This window comes from Hyaena hyaena, unplaced genomic scaffold (genome assembly GCF_003009895.1).
Source record: "Hyaena hyaena isolate Hyena2069 unplaced genomic scaffold, ASM300989v1 scaffold_699, whole genome shotgun sequence".
NCBI classification, from domain to species: Eukaryota; Metazoa; Chordata; class Mammalia; order Carnivora; family Hyaenidae; genus Hyaena; species Hyaena hyaena.
This window is the reverse complement of record NW_024081332.1, coordinates 703,847-723,119: the sequence shown is the minus strand read 5'-3', so window position 1 is coordinate 723,119 and position 19,273 is coordinate 703,847. Positions and strand designations below refer to the sequence as shown.

General features: G+C 50.3%; 1 protein-coding gene across 5 annotated transcripts in view; it reads right to left on the bottom strand.

The window, feature by feature from the left end:
• Positions 1-602: 602 nt before the first annotated feature.
• TRABD2A (TraB domain containing 2A) overlaps positions 603-19,273 on the bottom strand; it is a 52,259-nt gene continuing 33,588 nt past the window's right edge. For 2 of the 5 annotated variants that reach the window (XM_039217620.1, XM_039217621.1), the window contains exons 3-7: positions 17,778-17,924; positions 15,302-15,482; positions 10,186-10,276; positions 3,346-3,603; positions 603-1,417 (exon numbers count right to left, since the gene is read on the bottom strand). In XM_039217620.1, coding sequence (XP_039073551.1) covers positions 1,234-1,417; positions 3,346-3,603; positions 10,186-10,276; positions 15,302-15,482; positions 17,778-17,924 — 861 coding nt within the window. In that variant the 3' untranslated portion in view covers positions 603-1,233. Of the gene's footprint in view, positions 1,418-3,345; positions 3,604-3,726; positions 3,803-10,185; positions 10,277-15,301; positions 15,483-17,777; positions 17,925-19,273 lie in introns of all 5 variants that reach the window. The other 3 variants (XM_039217624.1, XM_039217623.1, XM_039217625.1) reach the window with 3 other exon arrangements.

Here is a 19,273-nt window from a genome sequence, read left to right as displayed (position 1 = left end):
TACCACACCCGTGAAGCGGGTGACTGGACAGGGAAACGCACGGCCTGGCCACTGCACAAACTCATGTCTGCAGCAGCCTGCACACAACTGCCACCACTACCGAAGAAAAGGTTCAAGGGTCTTCTGTTCCCCTTGAACCCTGCAAGTCTCACATACGTCTATGTCATCAGGAGAATCTCAGCCATAGCAGCAAGGGAATCTAGGAAAGTTTAGCCCTCCTCCCCCCGCAATACAGAGAGTACGGAATGCACTGAAGGTGGAGGACAGGCCTCCTGAGCACCATCTCGCCACTCTAAGTAGACCCGAAAGATCTTCTGGGCCTTGGAAATGGTTGAGAATGCACTCCCCTCCCCCCAAGAAAGTCTAGGAAGGGAAGATCACAGACCTGCAAGCCCAGGCAATCAAGCTTACCCTAACCAGATTAGAAACAAACACATCTACTTCCAAGTCCTGGGCAGGCCGTCCTGGGTTTCTGTGAGCTGCTCGAAGGCCACAGGGAAACCTTGCCCCAGGGGCGGGTGTGGCGACCGAACAGGAGGTGGGGTGGGAGGCAGGGCTAAAAGTTCCCACTTCAGACTCAGGGGAGACAATTCTGCTCTTACTGATTTTACAAGGACTCCCCCATAAGATTTTATTTATAAAGGCATTGGCATATAAATAAATAACAAGACAAGAAGAGGGAGCATTTGAAAACCACTTTCTCACACAGCGCCTCTGTCAGAGCCTACCCCTTCGTCCAGTCTTCAGCATGGTGGTGAGATACTCACATCCATGATGAAAGCACTTGTCAGAACACAGGAAACAAAGCAAAGCTCCTATGGCCTACTGACCCCCTGATTCCAGAACTGGTAGGAAGAGGAGCAGCAGGAGGGAAAAGGGTCAGGATCCGAACTGGCAGGTAGGGCCCAGGAGTAAAGCAGGGATAATATTCAGAAGGTGTGCGCAAGAGTTTTTGCAGAACATATACACACTGTGGGGAAAAAGTCTACAAAGAAAAAGTATTATCTCCATATAATTCATTTACATTATTTTCATACAAGTCATTATGTTACCTACCCCCAGCACTGCTGGATAACCCAGAGTGATTCCTTGGAAAGAGAAGAATCAACATTGACTTTTATTCTCTCTCTTCTCCTGGGTTGGGCCCATCAAGGCCAGAACAGAGTGTGGAGTACAGGAATGGCCATCCTTCAAGTCCAAGGGGTCAGGGGCCTGGCCTGGCTCCTCCAGTCACTACAGGAGGGGTGTCTCTGTTTGGAAAGCCAGCACCAGCACCCAGAACACAGGCGTCCAGAGAGACAGACAGGCACTGCTGGCCACCATCTGGCTGTGGTGGGAATGCCCATGGCGAGGGAGCTGCAGCTCGGCAGAGATGTGCCTATCCAGAACGGGGCCCTGGAGCTGTGGGACCTCAGCGCTAGGAGGGAAAGAAAGGAAACAGAGGCTCAGAGCACAGCTGGAGCCAATGGATAATCCAAGGCCCCCAAATGCCCACACAGCTTCTTTCCATCTCCCTTCTTTAAAGACGAGAATGGATCTTAGTATGTTAATGGGCTGCCTGTGTCTCTGTCCCTCGATACTACTAACCAAGTAACAAAACCACAACAAAACCAAGTAACACAGGTGCTAAGACTAGCACATTGGACAACTCTCCCTTGGCTACATGATTCTTGGTTCAAAGATTATTAAAACTCTAGGTGTCAGAAGGCCCAACTCAGATTTGCTCATCATTAGCCTTTGGGCGATCTCAGGCAGGGCCCCTCCTCACTGACCACACACAGGCGCACATCCAAGCCATGAGGTATCCTCCTTGGATCTCTGGCATCCTCCTCGGGTCTCTGGCTCTCTCCCCTACCCCAGCTCATATCTCGTGTGAACATCATGCAGACATCCCAGGTCAAGACAGTAGGGGCTCAAGATCTCAGGCCCACCCAGACCTTTCAGCCCAGCTCTGGGGTGAAGGGCCCAACTCCAGGCCACCTTAAAAGGAAATAACCCAAACTAAAAAGTCCTGAACAGATCAATTCATTCCTCCACCAATGAAGGATGGTTGGAGAGCCACCCTTGGCCACGTGGAACATGGACACCGACAGGACCCCTGCTCTCCAGGTCCCATTTGGTTGCTAGCTTCCATCCATTTAAAAATGCCAATCCCACAGCACATTGGATGCCTGCTTCGAACCTTTCAGCGGCTCCTCACTTCCTCAGGCATGAGACGTTCTGTCACCCTCCTCCATCTCCTGTCTGGACCCAGCCAACCCCACCCCACCTGACCCCCCAGGCTCCAACCATAATTATTGCATCTTGGTTTCTTCAACATGCTCACTCTCTCCAGGCTTTCCAACTGTTCCCTTTGCTTGGAACTCCTTCCCCTCCTTGCTCAGCTGTTTATTCATTCAATGACATTTATCATCAAGCACCTGTACAGGTACTGGATCCCTGAATCTCCTGATCCACACTCAAAAGTTCTGGTCATTGGGCTCCACTTTGTCAAGCTTCTACTCAGCATCAGCCAAAAGGTCCCTTCACTCCAGGAGGCCTTTCCTGACCACTCTCCCAAACCTAAATAGTAACTTCCAACACACACAAGCACATTCCCACAGCACCCTTTGCAGATGTCAAAATCTGGCTTTCTCCCTAGAATGCAAACTCCATGAAGGAAGAGGGCTAATGCCCATCTGGTTTACTTCAATGCCACAGCACCCAACACAACAGCAGGCGCACAGGAGGAACTCAATACATTTGGGTTGAATCAAACTGGACCCTGGATCCCAGGCCTCTCTGGTGTAGTTCTTCCAAAAGCCTTATGCCCTGCAGACCAGGCTGAGTCACCACCTTTGACTCCTCTATCCACTTCTGATCCACCTCCTAAGCATCTTCAGAGAGTGCATTCTGTGGTCACCATGCTCTCTGTAAAATGTGGGGGCTGAACAAGCCTGTTCTCTGTTGCTTCCGGCTCTGCAAAACTATGAAATCTTCCCTAAGCTGCAGTGGAGAAAGGACTAGCAAATCAAAACACACCCATGCGTGCCCACCACCGCCACCCCCCCCTTCGTTCTTTAACAAAGATAACAATGCCCTTACTCTGGCTCGAAGCAACTACCTTTAATTACTGGGTTCATCGCAATCACAGTGGACAGAAGACCAGTGCCCAAGGCTCTGAGCAACAGGAAAGGCTGGTCCACGAGGAGGGCTGCTCATCCCCACCAGGGCCTTGAACCTCCCCGTCTTAAGCAAGGTGACAGGATATTCCTGGGCTGCTCCCCACTGATACTCCGGGTGGGGAGGATGGATGCCGGAGATGGGCTCCTGGCCGGCCCCACCCGGCCCAAACCACCGCCTCACCTCTCCTCCAGTCGGACCCACAGATCGCTGAACTGCCGGAGCCGCTGCTTTCGGTGTGGCCGCTGCCGCCTCCGTTTTTTCCGAAACTTCCCCTCCGCTGCGACTCCCAGGTGGGCACTGCCGGGCGGGGACACGTGGGGAGGCCACAGCGAGCGCACCGCGGACCCAGCTTCCGGTACCCGCGCTTCCGCAGCGGGCACTTCCGGAGCAAAGATGGCAGAGGAGGCGGGTCCGGACGAGGGACTTTTACTCTTCTCTCTGTGAACAGGGGTGGAGGGAAGATGGATTGGAAGGAGGGTCACACGCCCTCAGGGCTCAGGGACTTAGAAGGGGCAGATAAGGTGACAGTTCAAGCTGGCTAGGGAGCGTTATCCAAGCCACCTCCAGAATCGATCACTTTGGCGCCTTAATTTCTCCCTCATATACCGTTGTAGTAGTCGTTCCAAATCCCCCGGCCCTGGGGAGGAAATAGAAGATTTCTTTTTAATTGCATATAATTACTGCCCTTCCCTAACAATGGGTCACAGCTATGTAGAAAGTCGCTGAAGACTACCGCATTGAAAGTGACATTTAAAAAAAAAATGTTTAAATGCCATTTACTTAGAACTGAAGGAGCCCTTAATCATGTTAACCCCTCCTTTACCCTGGTAAGGGCTCTACTCAGAAAGAGGCTGTGGCAGCCGCATCCCCCCACGCAAATGACTGCTAGTGTTCACAGTGTTCTAACCACCTTAACCCAGGTCCTACCAGAAGCCATCTTTCCCAAAGGGAATATGTTTTTCCAAACTGATGAGAAACTCAAACTTGTTTCTAGTTTTTCCCTAAAGGTGACTCTAGTCTCTCCCCATCCCCACCACCACCTCCACCACCCCACCCAAAAAATCTCTTCCAGAGAGGAAATAAGCCATGAGAAGGACCTAATTTCTTGCTACAACAGGACTTTCATCAAGAGTTTAGTTGGGGTTGAGGAGGGCAGTAAGAGAAGAATCGACTCGCTCGTTCTGCCCTGATTCGGCCTTGATGAACAGCTCACCTGCCAGAAGCAGGGCTCAATTCTGACCCATGACTAGACAGAGCCTGGGTGGTCAATTAATATTCATGGCCCTGTGTGAGGAAGGCAGGTGGTATATGAGATAAAAAATGAAAATGGGAAAGACTCAGGTTGGAAAAAAAGGTAAAAGAAGGGAATTCATTCTTCTAGTGGCAAAGAAAGAAAAAAGACGCCTGTTCTGAACCTGAGGCTGGGAACCCCTGCAACACACAGTCACAGTTAAAAGGCCCCTGGAGGACAGGACGTGCCAGATTCATCACTGATCCAGATCCCAGCACAATGCCTGACATCTAGGTGTGACACCACTTAGATGAACCTCTTCATTATACCAACAAAGTAATGGGAGCCTAGAGAGGGAAAGTGCTCCGCCTAAGGCTCTCCAAGATTCCAGTGGCCTCTTAGAGGATTCAGGAACAGATGGGCAGCAGCCCCCAGGCCCAGGCCCCTGTTCCAGCAGGGATTACATCTATGTCATCCTTGACCTCCATATAACCCAAACAGGCCCTGGTACACCGTAGCATTCACAAAAGTCTGTTGCAAACAGCATGGACTCAAATTCACTCAGCTCTTATGGCTTCAAGCGGTGGATCCTCACAGAGGGGCAATTCACAGCTGTGGTTCTGTTCAACTCACAAGAGACACAAGAAGACCTCAGCTCACTTACTGCAGGTGGGCAAGGCCAAAGCTTGAGAACCAAGTTAATTACCCTTGGTGGCTGGGGGAGAGGCAGGGGGAGGTCATTAATCCAGAAGAAATTAATTTTACTTCTCCTGATTTTTGTCTTTCTCATATTTCACAGCTGAGATGTCCTGGAGAATCATAACACCCACTTTACAATTTAAAAAACTGAGGACCAGGAAAATAAACTTCTTTGCCTTAGGTCCCAACAAGGATTCAGTGCCATTTTCAAATAACATTCATCAAGATTTTTTTTCTCCAGTTTATAAAGCTAACTTATTTTCACTATAAAAAAATATGGAGGATATAGAGTAGTGTCACTACTACCTCCAGAGAAAGATCCTACAGACAAAGGCTCATAGGCTTAAGGGACCCAGGGCAGTAGAGGTGACTGCTTCTTTGCCAGGAACAGAAAATCCCCACTGTTGAACACAGGTTAACTCATCCCAGAGCTTCTGGGCTAGCTTGAGCATCCCATTCCAGGTTGAGGTTCTAGGATATCATGTTTCCTTCCATCTGAATTCCCAAAGTTCAGTGAAACCTCTAGTTCCTTATGAAACCTAGATCCATGGTCATTTTGGCCACAATATGGGACTCTTGTGCTTGAGAGATTGCTTGTCCCCTGCCAGCATTTCACACAATCTACTCATGTCGTGGAAGTCTCCAGAAAAGACACACCCTGTTGACATGGTATCTCTCCCGTGCACCCACCGGAGGACATGTGGTACCCAGAAAGGAGCCCAGGTTTGGAAACTAGAACATGATAATTAGACTTTCTGAGCCTCTGCTGCTTCTATAAAGTTGATCTACCTCACCCGGTTGCTGTGAGGATTGAAACTACCCACGCACCATGTTTCACACAGGGCTGAGCACACAGTGTGCACTCCATGCGAATGCCCCTTTCCTCCAGTCCCACTACTTGGGGATGAGTGACACTGCATGTACCCCAGCAAAACTGACCAGGACCCGGGAGCGCCCCCACTGTGCAGCCAAAGGACATTCACCAGATCCCTTTGTGTGCAGTGGGCAGAATAATGACCCCCAGTGATCCCTGTGTGCTAATCCCCGAACATGTGAATACTATTGTTTGTTACCTTTCCTGATAAAAGGGATTTTGTGGGTGTGACATAGGACCTTGAGATGGGAGATTACCCCAGGCTACCTGGGTGGGCCCAATCTAATAACATGGTTCCTTAAAGCCAGAAAACTTTCCTGTAGCCATGGGAGATGCAACTGTAGAAGAATGGTCAGAGAAATGCAGTCACTGTGAAGTGACCTTGAAGATGGAAGGAGGGATCACAAACCTCTATACTCTGGAACAGGCAAGTAAACCTGTTCTTCCCTCGAGGCCCTAGAGGAGAACGCAGCCCCATGAACACCGTGGTTTCAGCCCACTGACACACATGTCAGACTTCTGATCTACAGAACTGTAACATAATCACCAGTGCTTGAGGGCAGAGTGTATGGTAATGTGTTATGGCAGCAAAAAACCCCCACAAAACCCTAATCCAGCAACCATTATCCTGGGAAGAGGTGTGGGGGTGGGGAACGCGTTAAACACTTGGGATCAGGCCGGCAGGACCCCTGTCCCCCCTCTTTGCTGCCCATGGAAGGGCAGTTTCACAGCCAGGGCCTTGCCTGTGTATTCCGGCCTGCTGAATACAGGAGGGTAGTGGCTGCCAACTGCCCTCCACTCACTGTCCACCTAACGGAGCTACCCCAAGTCCCCAGGGGCTGGGTGAGCTAGGTCACCAGTTGGAAGGCCTCCTGCCCCCACCCACAGCCTGCCGCACATCCAAGTTCCATCTCATCCCTCAGGGGCTATCACCCGGCTGCTAAGGAGGGGGAAAAGGAAGCAGGTGTCTCCACAGCCACTACGCTGGCCCTTGCCAACACCTTCACTGTGGGCATTTCCCCCACTCTGGGCCCTTATCCCCTCACCCCTTCTTCTCCCTAACTGGAGCTCCTTTCCAGGATTCACGCTCCCCCGTGGCCTCCCCTAGAGCACTGCTCACCTCTAAAACCTCGTAGACACCACCCTAATGGAGCACATATTGTGTGCCAGATGCCCGGATAGCTACTGCAGAAGCACATATCAAAGTGCCGGGGCCAGCGCGAGGGCGGGGGGAGAACCCAGGCTGGAGCACAGAAGGATGTGGGGCATTTGCGCTGGATCTCAGATTCTGAAAGAATTAGGGGCAGGGACGGCAAAGGAATCTCTGGCAGAGGAAGGTGCTCGAACAAAGACAAAGGATCTGGGAAGTAAGAAGTGGAAGAAGAAAGGGCAGAAAGAAAAGGGATGTGCAGGCAGAGGAGTCTGAACTGTACCTGGTTCTGATTAGCTGTGTGATCTTTCCATTTCTCCATCAGTAAAGGAGAAGAAACACCACCCCACAGGCTGGCTTTGAGGATTAACTGACGGTCCGTGTGAGCCTGGCTGCCACCTGACAATCCGTCAATAAATATTTTTTCCTCTCCTGGAAATGTGAGCAGTCCAGCTGGACGTCAGCACCGGTTCTCAGCCCTCATTGGGCACCAGAATCATGGAGAAGTTTTTTAAACATTGATTCCTGACCTCACAAGCAGGTATTAGGAGGTTAGAGACAGAAGTAGGAAGGCTGAGCATAACCATCAACACACGTGCACACGCGCACACATGTATGTACACACATGTACGCACATATACATACCTGTGCACACACATACACTCATGTACATACACACATGTACATGGATGCATATGTACACTCCAGAAAGGTCATCTCTAGCACCCTCAAGGACTGTGTGCCAAATACCCACCCAGTCAGCCTGGGGCGGGAACTGAAAAGGGACAAAGCACCTACTTTCCAGAAGCATACAGTTCCCCTGAAACAAGCTGAGAACCGCTTAGGGCCGGGTTCTCCCTCCAGGGCTCAAGGAGAACAGGAGAGAAAGAAAAATCAAGACCTGGGCAGTGAGCAGAGCTGAAGGAGGGGCAGGATTTTTCTCATCAGGGGGAGGTGGATGGCCGCGACCCAGACAGAAGGTTTTCTTTTCTGGTTTTTTTTTTAATTTTTTTTTTTTACTGCTTTATTTCTGAGAGAGAGAGAGAGAGAGAGACAGCGTGAGCAGGGAGGGTCAGAGAGAGAGGGAGACACAGAATCTGAAACAGGCTCCAGGCTCTGAGCTGGCAGTCAGCACAGAGCCCGACGCAGGGCTCGAACCTACAAACAGTGAGATCATGACCTCAGCTGAAGTCGGACACTTAACCTACTGAGCCACCCAGGTGCCCCAGACAGGTTTTCTGATGCAGGAAGCACACCTGTGCTGGGGTCTGGGTACCAAGAAACCAGCATGAAGAAACTGGACTTTGGGAGAGAACAGTAAGAAACCACCGAAGGCTTCTGAGGAAGGGACACTTGCAAGATTTAGTCCCACAGAGAGCGAAGAATGGACCAGCGAGAGAGAGCCATGAAAAGGAGAGGAGCAAACCCAAGAGGAGAGGTTTTGATGGAGGAAGCCAGAGGTGTGATGAAGGTGAGAAGTGAGTAGTCTCAGGGGTGCCTGGGTGGCTTAGTCGGTTAAGCGTCCGACTTTCGCTTAGGTCATGATCTCGCGGTTCGTGGGTTCGAGCCCCGCGTCGGGCTCTGTGCTGACTGCCGGCTCAGAGCCTGGAGCCTGTNTCGGGCTCTGTGCTGACTGCCGGCTCAGAGCCTGGAGCCTGTTTCAGAGTCTGTGACTCCCTCTCTCTCTGACCCTCCCCTGCTCACACTCTCTCTCTCTCTCTCTCTCTCCTAGAAATAAATAAAACATTAAAAAAAAAAAGAAGTGAGTAGTCTCAGGTGAGGGCTTTTAGAGAGTTTAAGCGCTATTTGAAGAACCATTATTACTGACGCACTGGCTGTGGTGCATGAGGAGAGGTGGGGGTAAGACAGCCCACGATGTACCCACGATTGTCCGCTAGGAGGCGGTCGGGGAGAATCCCGGCTCCCGGGTGGGAACTGGACTGCTAGGAAGGCCGCTCTGGGGTGAGGGGCTGGGGAGAGGCCCCGGCTCGAAACAACAAGAGCCGAAGGTGGGCGTTCTGAGGAGAAAGAAGGCCCCTGGGGAGGGGCAGCCATCAAGCCGCCACCACAGCTGATGCCCTCTATACCCCTCGGCAGAGGGTCGGGGCATTCGTCTCACTACCGCTGCGGTCTCTGCCAGGAGGGGGCGCTGGTGACCGCGGTCGGGAGGGAGCGGGGCGAGAAAAGGTGTGTAAGGGGCCGAATACTCAGGTTGGAGCCTCCACAGCCAGTTCCTCGGAATGTGACTGCATTCGTAGGCAGCGCCTTTCCTTAGGAGAGGAAATTCAAATACACAGAGTCACTAGGATTGTGTGCGCACAGAGGCAGGCCGTGGGGGCCAGGGAGAGGGCGGACTCCTGCAAGCCCGACAGAGGCCTTGGGGAAAACCAAACCTTCCCACACCTTGATTTTGGACTTCTGGCCTCCAGAACTGAAAGAAAATACATTTCTGCTGTTCAAGTGCCCAGTCTGTGGCATTTTGTTACAGCAGCCCAGGCGGACTAGTTCAGAGGGGAGGGGAGCACAGAGCCATCAAAATGAGAAATAAACAGACCTGGGGGGAGAAACAGCTCAGGGAAAGAGACGCCTTTGCTCCTGTCCCAAGAAGGGTCTCACGGGCACGCCCTGCGCCTCTAGCCCCTCTGACCTTACCTTATAACTGACTCCACCATCTGCCCGCCCTGAACCTTCCCAAGTGCCCACTGGAAAGGCACTGAGCATTAAGCCTAATGACCCCTCCTGGGGCCCCCAGGACCACGGAGCAATCTCCTCTTCGCCTCCTTCTCTGCCCCAAGGCTGCTGAGGAAAAGGCCAGTATGGCCTCTGTTGCCCAAAGTGCCCGGCCAGGCAACCCACTTCTGACACAGCCCCGGCCACAACAGGATGCCAGCAGAGCCGGGTGCCAAGGGTCCCTTTAGCGGCCAGACAGGGAAGGTGGTAATAGCCGTGCTGGGGGCCTCTGGAGCCCCTCACGGTGCGTCACCCACCCTGGTGCCGGGGCAGCCCGGTGGGGGTTTCGGCTCTGCTAGCTGCTCCCCAACCAGGATAGAAGCACAGGAAGGTTACTTGTTGATGGGTCGTCCAGCAGGGGCGTGTTCTACCTCATAGCCTTCGCGCCGCAAGACATCAAGCACTGTATTGTTGCCCATGAAATGACCTGCAGTAAGAAAAACGATCAGAAACACGGCAGCTCCCATGACTACTAAACATACCCCCAGACACGCACCCCAGAACAAAGAAATAACCCTGCCAACCCTCCATCCCTTCCGTCCAGCCCAGTAGAGTTCCAAAGAGCTTCTGCAGTCAGGCCTCTCGGCCGCACTCCAGGCAGGCAGGCTGGGAGGGACAAGCAGTGTTTCAGAGATGAGGACACAGAGAATCAGAAGGGTGGGGTGAGCTGCCCACAGTCACACAGCAAGGGGAGAGCCTAGACACCAGATTCCAGCCTTCTGGATCTGAATGCAGTGTTAACAGTCCCGACCATTCTCGTCATTTACACAATCCAAAAAAAAATTTTTTAATGTTTTATCTATTTCTAAGAGAGAGAGAGAGACAGTGTGAGCAGGGGAAGGTCAGAGAGAGAGGGAGACACAGAATCTGAAACAGCCTCCAGGCTCTGAGCTGGCTGTCAGCACATTGCCCGACCACCTCTGAGACCTGAGCCCCCTTCTGTCTCACAAATAATTATACATGCGCAGTAAAAACAAAAACGAAAACAAAAAAACAAAAAAACACCTCTCCATTTAGCAGAAGCCACCATAATTGGAAACCTCAATCTGCATTTTATTTCACTTCCTCCCTTTTAATAAAAAACAAAGATCAACCAGGTAAGCTTACAATGACACCTTATACATTCTCAAGGCCAGGAGCAGATCTTGGGATCAACCTTCTTTCCATTCAGGTTTTGATGCCTTCTGATGCTCAGAACAGACATGACGGTCCGGACTCATAATGTCCCTCTCTGTGACAGCATATGGCACTTTAATGTCCTAAATGCTGATTAAATTGCAGCACTCCATCCTGTGGTTGAGCAGAACCTTAGAGGTATCCTTCTTATCTGCACTTTAAACTGGAAAACTGAGGTAAAACAGGTCCAGGCTTCACATGCTAAGCAGCCGCAGAACAGAATCTAAAACCCAGGCCGTTTGGCTCCAGGGTTTATACAAGCTTGACATGTCAATACTCAATAACCAGAGACCGGACAGCACATTAAGGTACATCCAAGCTTCTGGACAGACAACGGGCAGTCTGTAGATGTCTCCTGTGTCCTGTTCCCACAGCTCTAGGAAGCAGTGTGAACCTGGATCAGCCTCTGAGAGCCTGGGGAGTCCGAGGTGACTGGCGGAAGGTACTGGGCTCTACTACCTTTTTGGGTTTGACTGCAGAGTCTATGACCGCAAGCTTGCTGAGGGGAACTGGCTCAGATGAAAGGGGTGTTGGCAAGGCCCTGATTAGCCCTGGTACACAAGTGCAATAAACTCATGCACAGGCTTTGCCTGGACTCGGGGTGTGGGGATAGGCTACTGAGCTTGCAGAGTGCCGTGGCGACCCTCCCCCCCCGCCTGCTCCCCAGCCAGTACCCAGCACACACAGCAGGGAGTGATCACAAAAGCAAAGTAGCCAACAGTCATATTACCAGGGACAATGCTTTACCCATCATTTGACACCCCCAACCCCCGCCCCTGCCAACAGCCCTATAAGGTGGGCGTATTATTATCTCCATTTTACAGGTAAGTGGGAGGCACCGAGAGATGAAGCAGATTGCGTCTCAAACCCAGGTGGTCTGGCTCCAGAGTCCACCCTCTCAAGTGATTCAGAATAAAAACAGTATCTGTCAAGTGAACGAACTGCCCCTATTACCAGTGCTTTCTCAGAGTGGAACCAACCTATTCTGTCTGACCGACTTGTCAAACTTATTTGATTTTAAACCCTGGAGCTTTTAATTTTTGTTTATCCTCACTTTGCAACTAAAAGGTTGTTAACCACAGACTTTTTTAAAATGTTTAACCATTAAGGCTAAGTGTCGAGAGTGATTCTTATGGTTCCCTCTGGTCAACAGAGCCTTCAGAAGGCACGAGATGAAATGGATTCCTGCAGCGGAGGAAGCAGCGCCAGGAAGAGAACGTGGAACTGGCAGCTGTCCAGGGCACCCCTGACCCCCAAAGTGCCCAGCTGTGAGGCCTCTGCCCAGCGCTGCGGCAATGATCAGCTGTGCCCTGAGAATCAGGCAAGTGCAGGTGCCGCATCTCACCTGGGCCATCTGTCCAGCACAGTCCCCACCTGGAGGGCCTGCCCTCCCAGCTGCTCAGATCCACCTGCCAACTGGCTGCCAGCCAACCCGCTTCCCAGCCTCACGCCACACGGTAGGCCACCAACATCTCAAAGCGTCCACCCTTCCCCTGCACCCAGTGCCCCACTATCCCGCCACTGGACGTCAGGGATGCTTTTGAGAGATCAACTGAGTCTCACAGGAGTGGAAAACAAAAGCCCACACTCAGGGGCTGGCACCTTCAATCCTGGAGGACCCGGCACAGCCGCTGGGACCAAGCTACCAGCTCTATGTCCTAACAGAGGGCCACCATCACCCCTACCAGGTGCCGCGGAAGGCTTCTGGGACCCGATCCCCGTCGGGGTGCTGCAGGCCGACAGCTTGGCCATACAGGCCAGGCATGGGCACCGTGAAGCACAGCACTGCGCACAATCCAAAGAGGGAACACGAGACTTGGAGAAGAGGAAAACCACTCACACAACCGCAGGAACCAAGCACCAAAGACAGAAACTATTCATTTCTGAACAAGATGTAGGAGCCCAACAACAAGTTTTTTTCCACAACTATATTTGACTATAACTGACATAACATAAAAATCATCCTTTTTTAAAAGCTTATTTTCTTTAGTGATCTCTACACCCAACGTGGGGCTCAAACTCACAACCCTGAGATCAAGAGTCACATGCTCTGCGGACTGAGCCAGCCAGGCACCCCTAAAATTCATCCTATTACAGTGCACAATTCAATCACTTGGGGAATATTTGCAAAGTTGTGCCACCATCACCACTATCTACTTTTCAAGGATTTTCATCAGTTGAGATTTTGATAACAATTATACATTGAATGTCTAGCTCAACTGGGGAGAATATTGTCATTTTAATACCATTCAAGCCTTCCAATTCATGACCATGAGATGTCTTCTTTAAGTCCCTCTGATGATGTTTTTAGTTTTCATGGTGTATCTTGATAAATTTACTACTAAGTATATTTTTTACGCTTTTAAATGGAACTAGTTTCTTAGTTTCATTTTCAAAGTATTCATTGTTTGTGTATGGAAACACATTGGATTTTTGTGTACTGATCTTGTATCCTGCCTCCTTGCAACCTGGGGTGTTTTTTTTTTTTTAATGTTTTATTTATTTCTGAGAGAGAGAGACAGAGACAGCATGAGCAGGGGAGGGTCAGAGAGAGAGGGAGACAGAACCCCAAGACAGTCTCCAGGCTCTGAGCTAACTGTCAGCACAGAGCCCGATGCGGGGGCTTGAACCTACGAACCATGAGATCATGACCTGAGCCAAGGTCGGACATTCAACCGACTGAGCCACCCAGGCACCCTGTAACCTGGGTTTTTAGTTCTAAGAGTCTTTGGGTGGATTACCTAGGATTTTCCATACACAAGACCATGTCATCTGAGAAAAGAGATAGTTTTACTTCCTCTTTTCCAATTTGAATGTCTTTTATTCCTTTTCCTAACTTTGCTGGCTAGAACCTTCACACGTTGTTGAAGAGAAGTGAGGAGAGCAGCCACCTTTGCCATGTTCCTCATCTTAGGAGGAAAGCATTCCATCTTTCACCATTTCATATGTTAATGTGGGGTCTTCACAGCGACCCTTTAACAGGCTGTGTTAGAAGGGAGTTCCCTTCTAGCAGGGGTTTGATGAGTATGTTTATCATGAAAAGAATGTTGTACTTTATTGATGGCTTTTTCTCTGTCTATTGAGAGCATCATGTGGTGTCAGCCCTTGAGTCTACTAATACGGGGGATTACATTAATTGATTTTCAGATGTTGTGGTATGGTCCCCCAAAATACATCTGCATCCTAATCCCTGGAACCTGTGAACGTTATATGGCCCCCCCAAAAAATGCAGATGTAATTAAACTAAGGATCTTGAAATTAGGTGATTATACTTGACCTCTCACTCTGCCATTCCAGAAATGCTCATCTCCAACCCCCACCCCACCCCATTTTACCAGTAAAAAAAACTGAGGGAGGTGACTTGCCTAAGTTTATGAAGCTAGTGAAAGAACTGAAAGGAGAAAGCCAAGGCCAGCAAGTGCTCCTTCTGCACACTACCCAGGCTCTGGCATTTCATTTTCTTCCTTCCTTCCTTCCTTCCTTCCTTTCTCTCTCTCTCTCTCTCTCTCTCTCTCTCTCTCTCTCTCTCTCTCTCTCTTTTTCATTTATTTATTGAGAGAGAAAGAGAGCACATGCACATGAGCTGGGAAGGGGCAGAGAGACAGAATCCCAAGCAGGCTCTGTGCTGTCAGCACAGAGCCCGACAAGGGGCTCAAACTCATGAATGTGAGATCATGACTGAAGCCAAAACTCAGAGTCAGATGCTTAACCCACTGAACCACCCAGGCACCCCAAGTCTGTTGTCACTTCTGTATTTAATTCTGGAGGGTGCAAAGCTGTGCTAGAACGACTCAAGAAGAGGAGATAATTTATTTCAAAAGTCCACAAAAGGAAATCATTCTCCCAGTCTGCTTCCAGGTACACTGTTAATAGTTGGTAATAGCTGATGTATCCTCCCCAGGTCTCAGAGTCAGAGAGGAGAGAGAAGACAAGATACATTTTAGGGAAAGTTAAAAAAATGAAGGGTACCAGAAAGAAGTTGGGATTAAGTACCAAACTGGGAAGAGAGAGAAAGTCCTTCCCAGCTCCCAGGGGAGTGTGTCTTGAACACCAGGCGGAGAGAGAGCTATGGTGAAATCACAGGTACCAGCCCCTGAAGCAAAGTGTCCACAGTGCTGGATACTCAGGCATCAGCTGGAGCCATTTCGCAAGTGAAATAAGTCAAAGAAGGGGCCACCCATCTCACCTCCTACCGGCAGCCCACCTCCGCGGTCCCTTCCCTTCGTGGGAGGAGCCGCGGAGCCCAGCCTCCCAGCAGAGGTAACCAACCACTCACCAGCCCCAAAGGCAAAGAAAAAGCCTTTGTCCGGAAACTCTTCCAAAAGGGCCTTCACCCGCTTCCCCATTCTCTCATTCCGTTTGTAGATGAGCTCCTGGCGGAAGTAGCTGTCGATCTCCTGGGCTGTGATGCGCTCCTGCGGCGGCAGCGTGGTGTTAATGAAATTGGGAACCTCCGCCAAAAGAAATAGAAAAAGCCAATTAGGGGCAACAGAGTCACTAACCAAGTTGCTTCATCTGAGCCCTAAATCACCCAGCCTAGAAGGTCAAGCATGGCAGGGGAAGGGCAAGATGGACACACCACTCTTGGGGTCTCCCACCAACTACTTTTTCAAGCTGTGATATCAGTCTCTGTAACCCAAGTGAAAACACAGCCGAGGAAGTGCGCTGAAAGTACTCTTGGGCTATTTTAAACAGTACTTCTGTTCTATTCAAATGAGAATGCTTGATGCCATGTGTTTATACCAGAGACCGTATCTTTGTCTAACACATCCATCGTTTTTACTTGTTTGACTCACACATGCTTTCTCTATGAAACTAATTTTACATAATTACATATTTTAGAATCAATAATTATGACTCTAGGACCGAATACGTGGCATGTCTATAACCATTCACCTGTCTTCTAAATGCCACACAATTTTAATTTTAATTATTTCTCCAATTCCCATGTCTCCCTCTTGCTTTCTTCAATGTTCTTTGCCCTCCTGGCAAATATTTCACCTGGCAAATATTTCATCGGTGCACATGTGAGCCAATTTCAGTATTTTGGCTAACAACAGGGGCTGTCAAGGTGATACACCGCATTCCCTCCCCACCCCGTCTGGGTCCCCTCCTCCTGGGCGAGTGCTCTCTCCTCTCCCTAGGGATTTAATGAGGTTAACCATTACTTCACTCAAATATAAAACAATATCTACCCTGGCTGCTTCTCCCATGTGCAGTAGCCTCTCAAAGACCTTCCGGAAGTCTTCACCCTCTAATGTCACCATCTGTTTCCACTTCATGGACAACAGACTCCCTTTAGCCATTTCCTTGAAATGATACTTTTTTCATTTTCAAATCCAAAGCCTACATCTTCTCCTTTATCATCTTTTTAAAAATCATGTCATTTATGTGAGATCCTTCTCTCTGTTTCCCCAAGTCCCTTCTCTTCAGCAGAATGCTTCCTTTGTACCAGCCCTTCCCCACGGGCAGACCTCCCACTGCTAAATGCCAAACGTGACCTAGGACCTACACCCCTGGGCCTGACCAGCCTGGCCCCCCTGGCACCGATGCAGGTACATTCCCAACACCCCATATCATAGGCGAGGTCTTGTGAGCAGGTAGGAAAGCATGAAGGAGCCACAGGAAAGGGATGCATAAGAAATCTGTTCCTGACTGCCACCAGCCTTACCGTTTGCCAAAAAGTTCCAAATCCACCCCCCATACATGTTGGCTTTTTTCTGCCACTTCAAATTCTAATTTCCCAATCTATCTCGACTTCTCTCCCTGCTTCCCCTACACCCACCAAGAATTTTCATCACCCTCAACTGTACTACTCTTTCTTCAGGTACTTCTTGTTTTCCCCTTCCTCTTGCTTGCTTTCCCTTGGTTTAAGTTCCTCCAGCTCCAGACTCTCCGAAAGTTCATTGTATCTTCTGACCCTTGTGGGGCTGATGCTGGATCCAGCCCCTATTGATCCTCTCCCCAAGCGGCCATTCCTTTTTCACCTCTTCCATTCGCTCACGTTTCCTTCGGGTCCCCAGATCCAACAGACCCCAGCATCACTCACAGCCCCCTATGGCACGAGGACACTGGTCCTGGTGGTGGAGACAATGCACGCCCCATCTCAGAAACTCAGCTGCCATTGCACCGCCCCGTGGCCTTGGTGGAGGGAGGGGAGGAAGCCACAGTCGGTCCCGTGGGAAGCTTGTTGATAAAAGACTAACAAATACCCCGCCATAGGGAGGCTGGGCTCCTCTGAGCTTCCTTCCCCTTGACGGACCATAGGTAATACCTATCCCGTGTGTCACTCACTGCACCAGTCCCGTCATGAACACATCCAAACTCATCATGCTTACGTGTTCCTAGAAGCTACTGCAAGCTTCAGCCTAAGTTCTCTTCCATCATTTCCCAGAAGGGCTGCCTAAGTCAGCCAGGGGCTTTCAGACTCAGATCCCTTTCCTGCTCAGGAGGCAGCTTCGTGTTCTCTCTTGCCCAGGCCTTGAGGCCTGCTGCTGGATCCCCTGAAGCTTTGTCCTTTGCTTGGGATCCTGGGATTAACTCTCATCAACGCCCCTCCATTCTCACATATCATAAAGAATGGCTCTGTTAGCCGCAGCATCTCATTCAACATCTAAACCTGCCCAATTTTATTTTTAGAGCCCTTTATGACCTCAATCCTTTGTTCATGGAAGATTCAGGTGTCAGCAGGTAATGGCTTTACTCTTGTGTTTAAATGCACACTGAGCTGGGCAGAGGACAAGGGCTCTCACCTGGGAGCTGTCATGGCTGAAGATGACGGAGCTGAGGTCCCCACAGTTATAGTGTTTGATGAGATCCTCCGTAGTGTAAGGGATCTGAAGGCTGCCTGCTCGAAGGCTCTCCTGCTGCAGGAGGGTCTGGTTCAAAGCAAAGATGACCTAAGGGGAGAAAGTACAAGGGCCTTTTAAGATCACTGACACAGCAATCATTAGCGCCATCTTATTTCTTTTGTCCGTGGTCGACAATGACCTCACCTCTGAGTTTGTTGTATAAGAATATAGACGCTGCTGCTAAAAAAGGAAACACAAATCCCCAGATGGTGTCCAGAGAAAAGGAAGGCAGTCCTGCCCAAGTGGTCCCCTGTGGCTCATGCTGGGAGGAAGTACCTTAAGAGGGAGGGACACAGATGACCTGGAGCTATTCCATGAGAATCACCAAGAGGTAAAGAGACCAGAGAATGGCTACAGAGGAAGGTCTGAAGAAGCTGGAGAGGAAGGGCAGGAAGCAGCTGGAGACACACAAATAGACACGTACGAAAGGCATCACTCACATGAAGGACTGGACAGGAATATATACAGGACATGCACAAGTCTGTTCTAACTGTCAGTGTGGCATCTGCTGGCTAATGGAATCACTGGGTCGGCAGGATATTAATAAAGTTATGGTGAAAAAAGGGAGAAACGAGGGCTAAACAAAATCAAACAGTTGATCTGTACAAGTTTCCAGAGTCTGATACGCTAATGAGCACTGTGGTTCCTCCTGAAGGGAGGCTTCCCAAGTTTCTCTGAGGCACGCATCACAAGAGAGAGGTTCACGAGAACACCCTTTGGGAAAATCCAGAGCTGGGTTGGAGGGGAAGGTGGGACTCTGGCACCGGGTGGGACTGGAGCTGGCCATCCTGTATGAGGCTCCTGTCAGCACTGAAGATGCTGTGGCATTTTCTCTCCCATTCTCTCCAGGTATGGATGCAGACATATCACCTTCCACAGCTGCCCTTCCACGTGCTGCCCTGGGAATCCATGTACAGATACCACCTTGCTGGAATATTCCCTCGCCGTTTGCAGGAAGGCAGACAAGCAAGGTCTGCCTGAGCACTCTGACTGTGAGGTCTTCAGCAGGAAATTTTTGATTTTCTGGAGACAACCTATGACACATCTCAAGTCGGCAAATGACCCCTTCCTTTCTTCTGTCACACATTCTCCTCATTCTAAGTGGCAAAGAGGCTCTTGGTGAGTTCCTTCCCACAGGCCACTCCGGCTCGAGCCTACTGTATGCCCTCCTCCCATGGCCCCGTCTCCCTTGGTTACTCTAATATTGGCTGTCCCTGTCCTGAGGCCTTTGGGGCCAGGTCCTTCTTTGAAAAGTCCCCTCCTCCCCTCTTCTCTCAAAACACCCGCCTCCTCTCTGTTGGGCCTGGACTTTCTGGACCATGCCCTGTCCCCAGCCCTCTACTGGTGACATGAGCTGACCGAGAGGCAGATATACCCAGGTGTATGTCCACAAATTA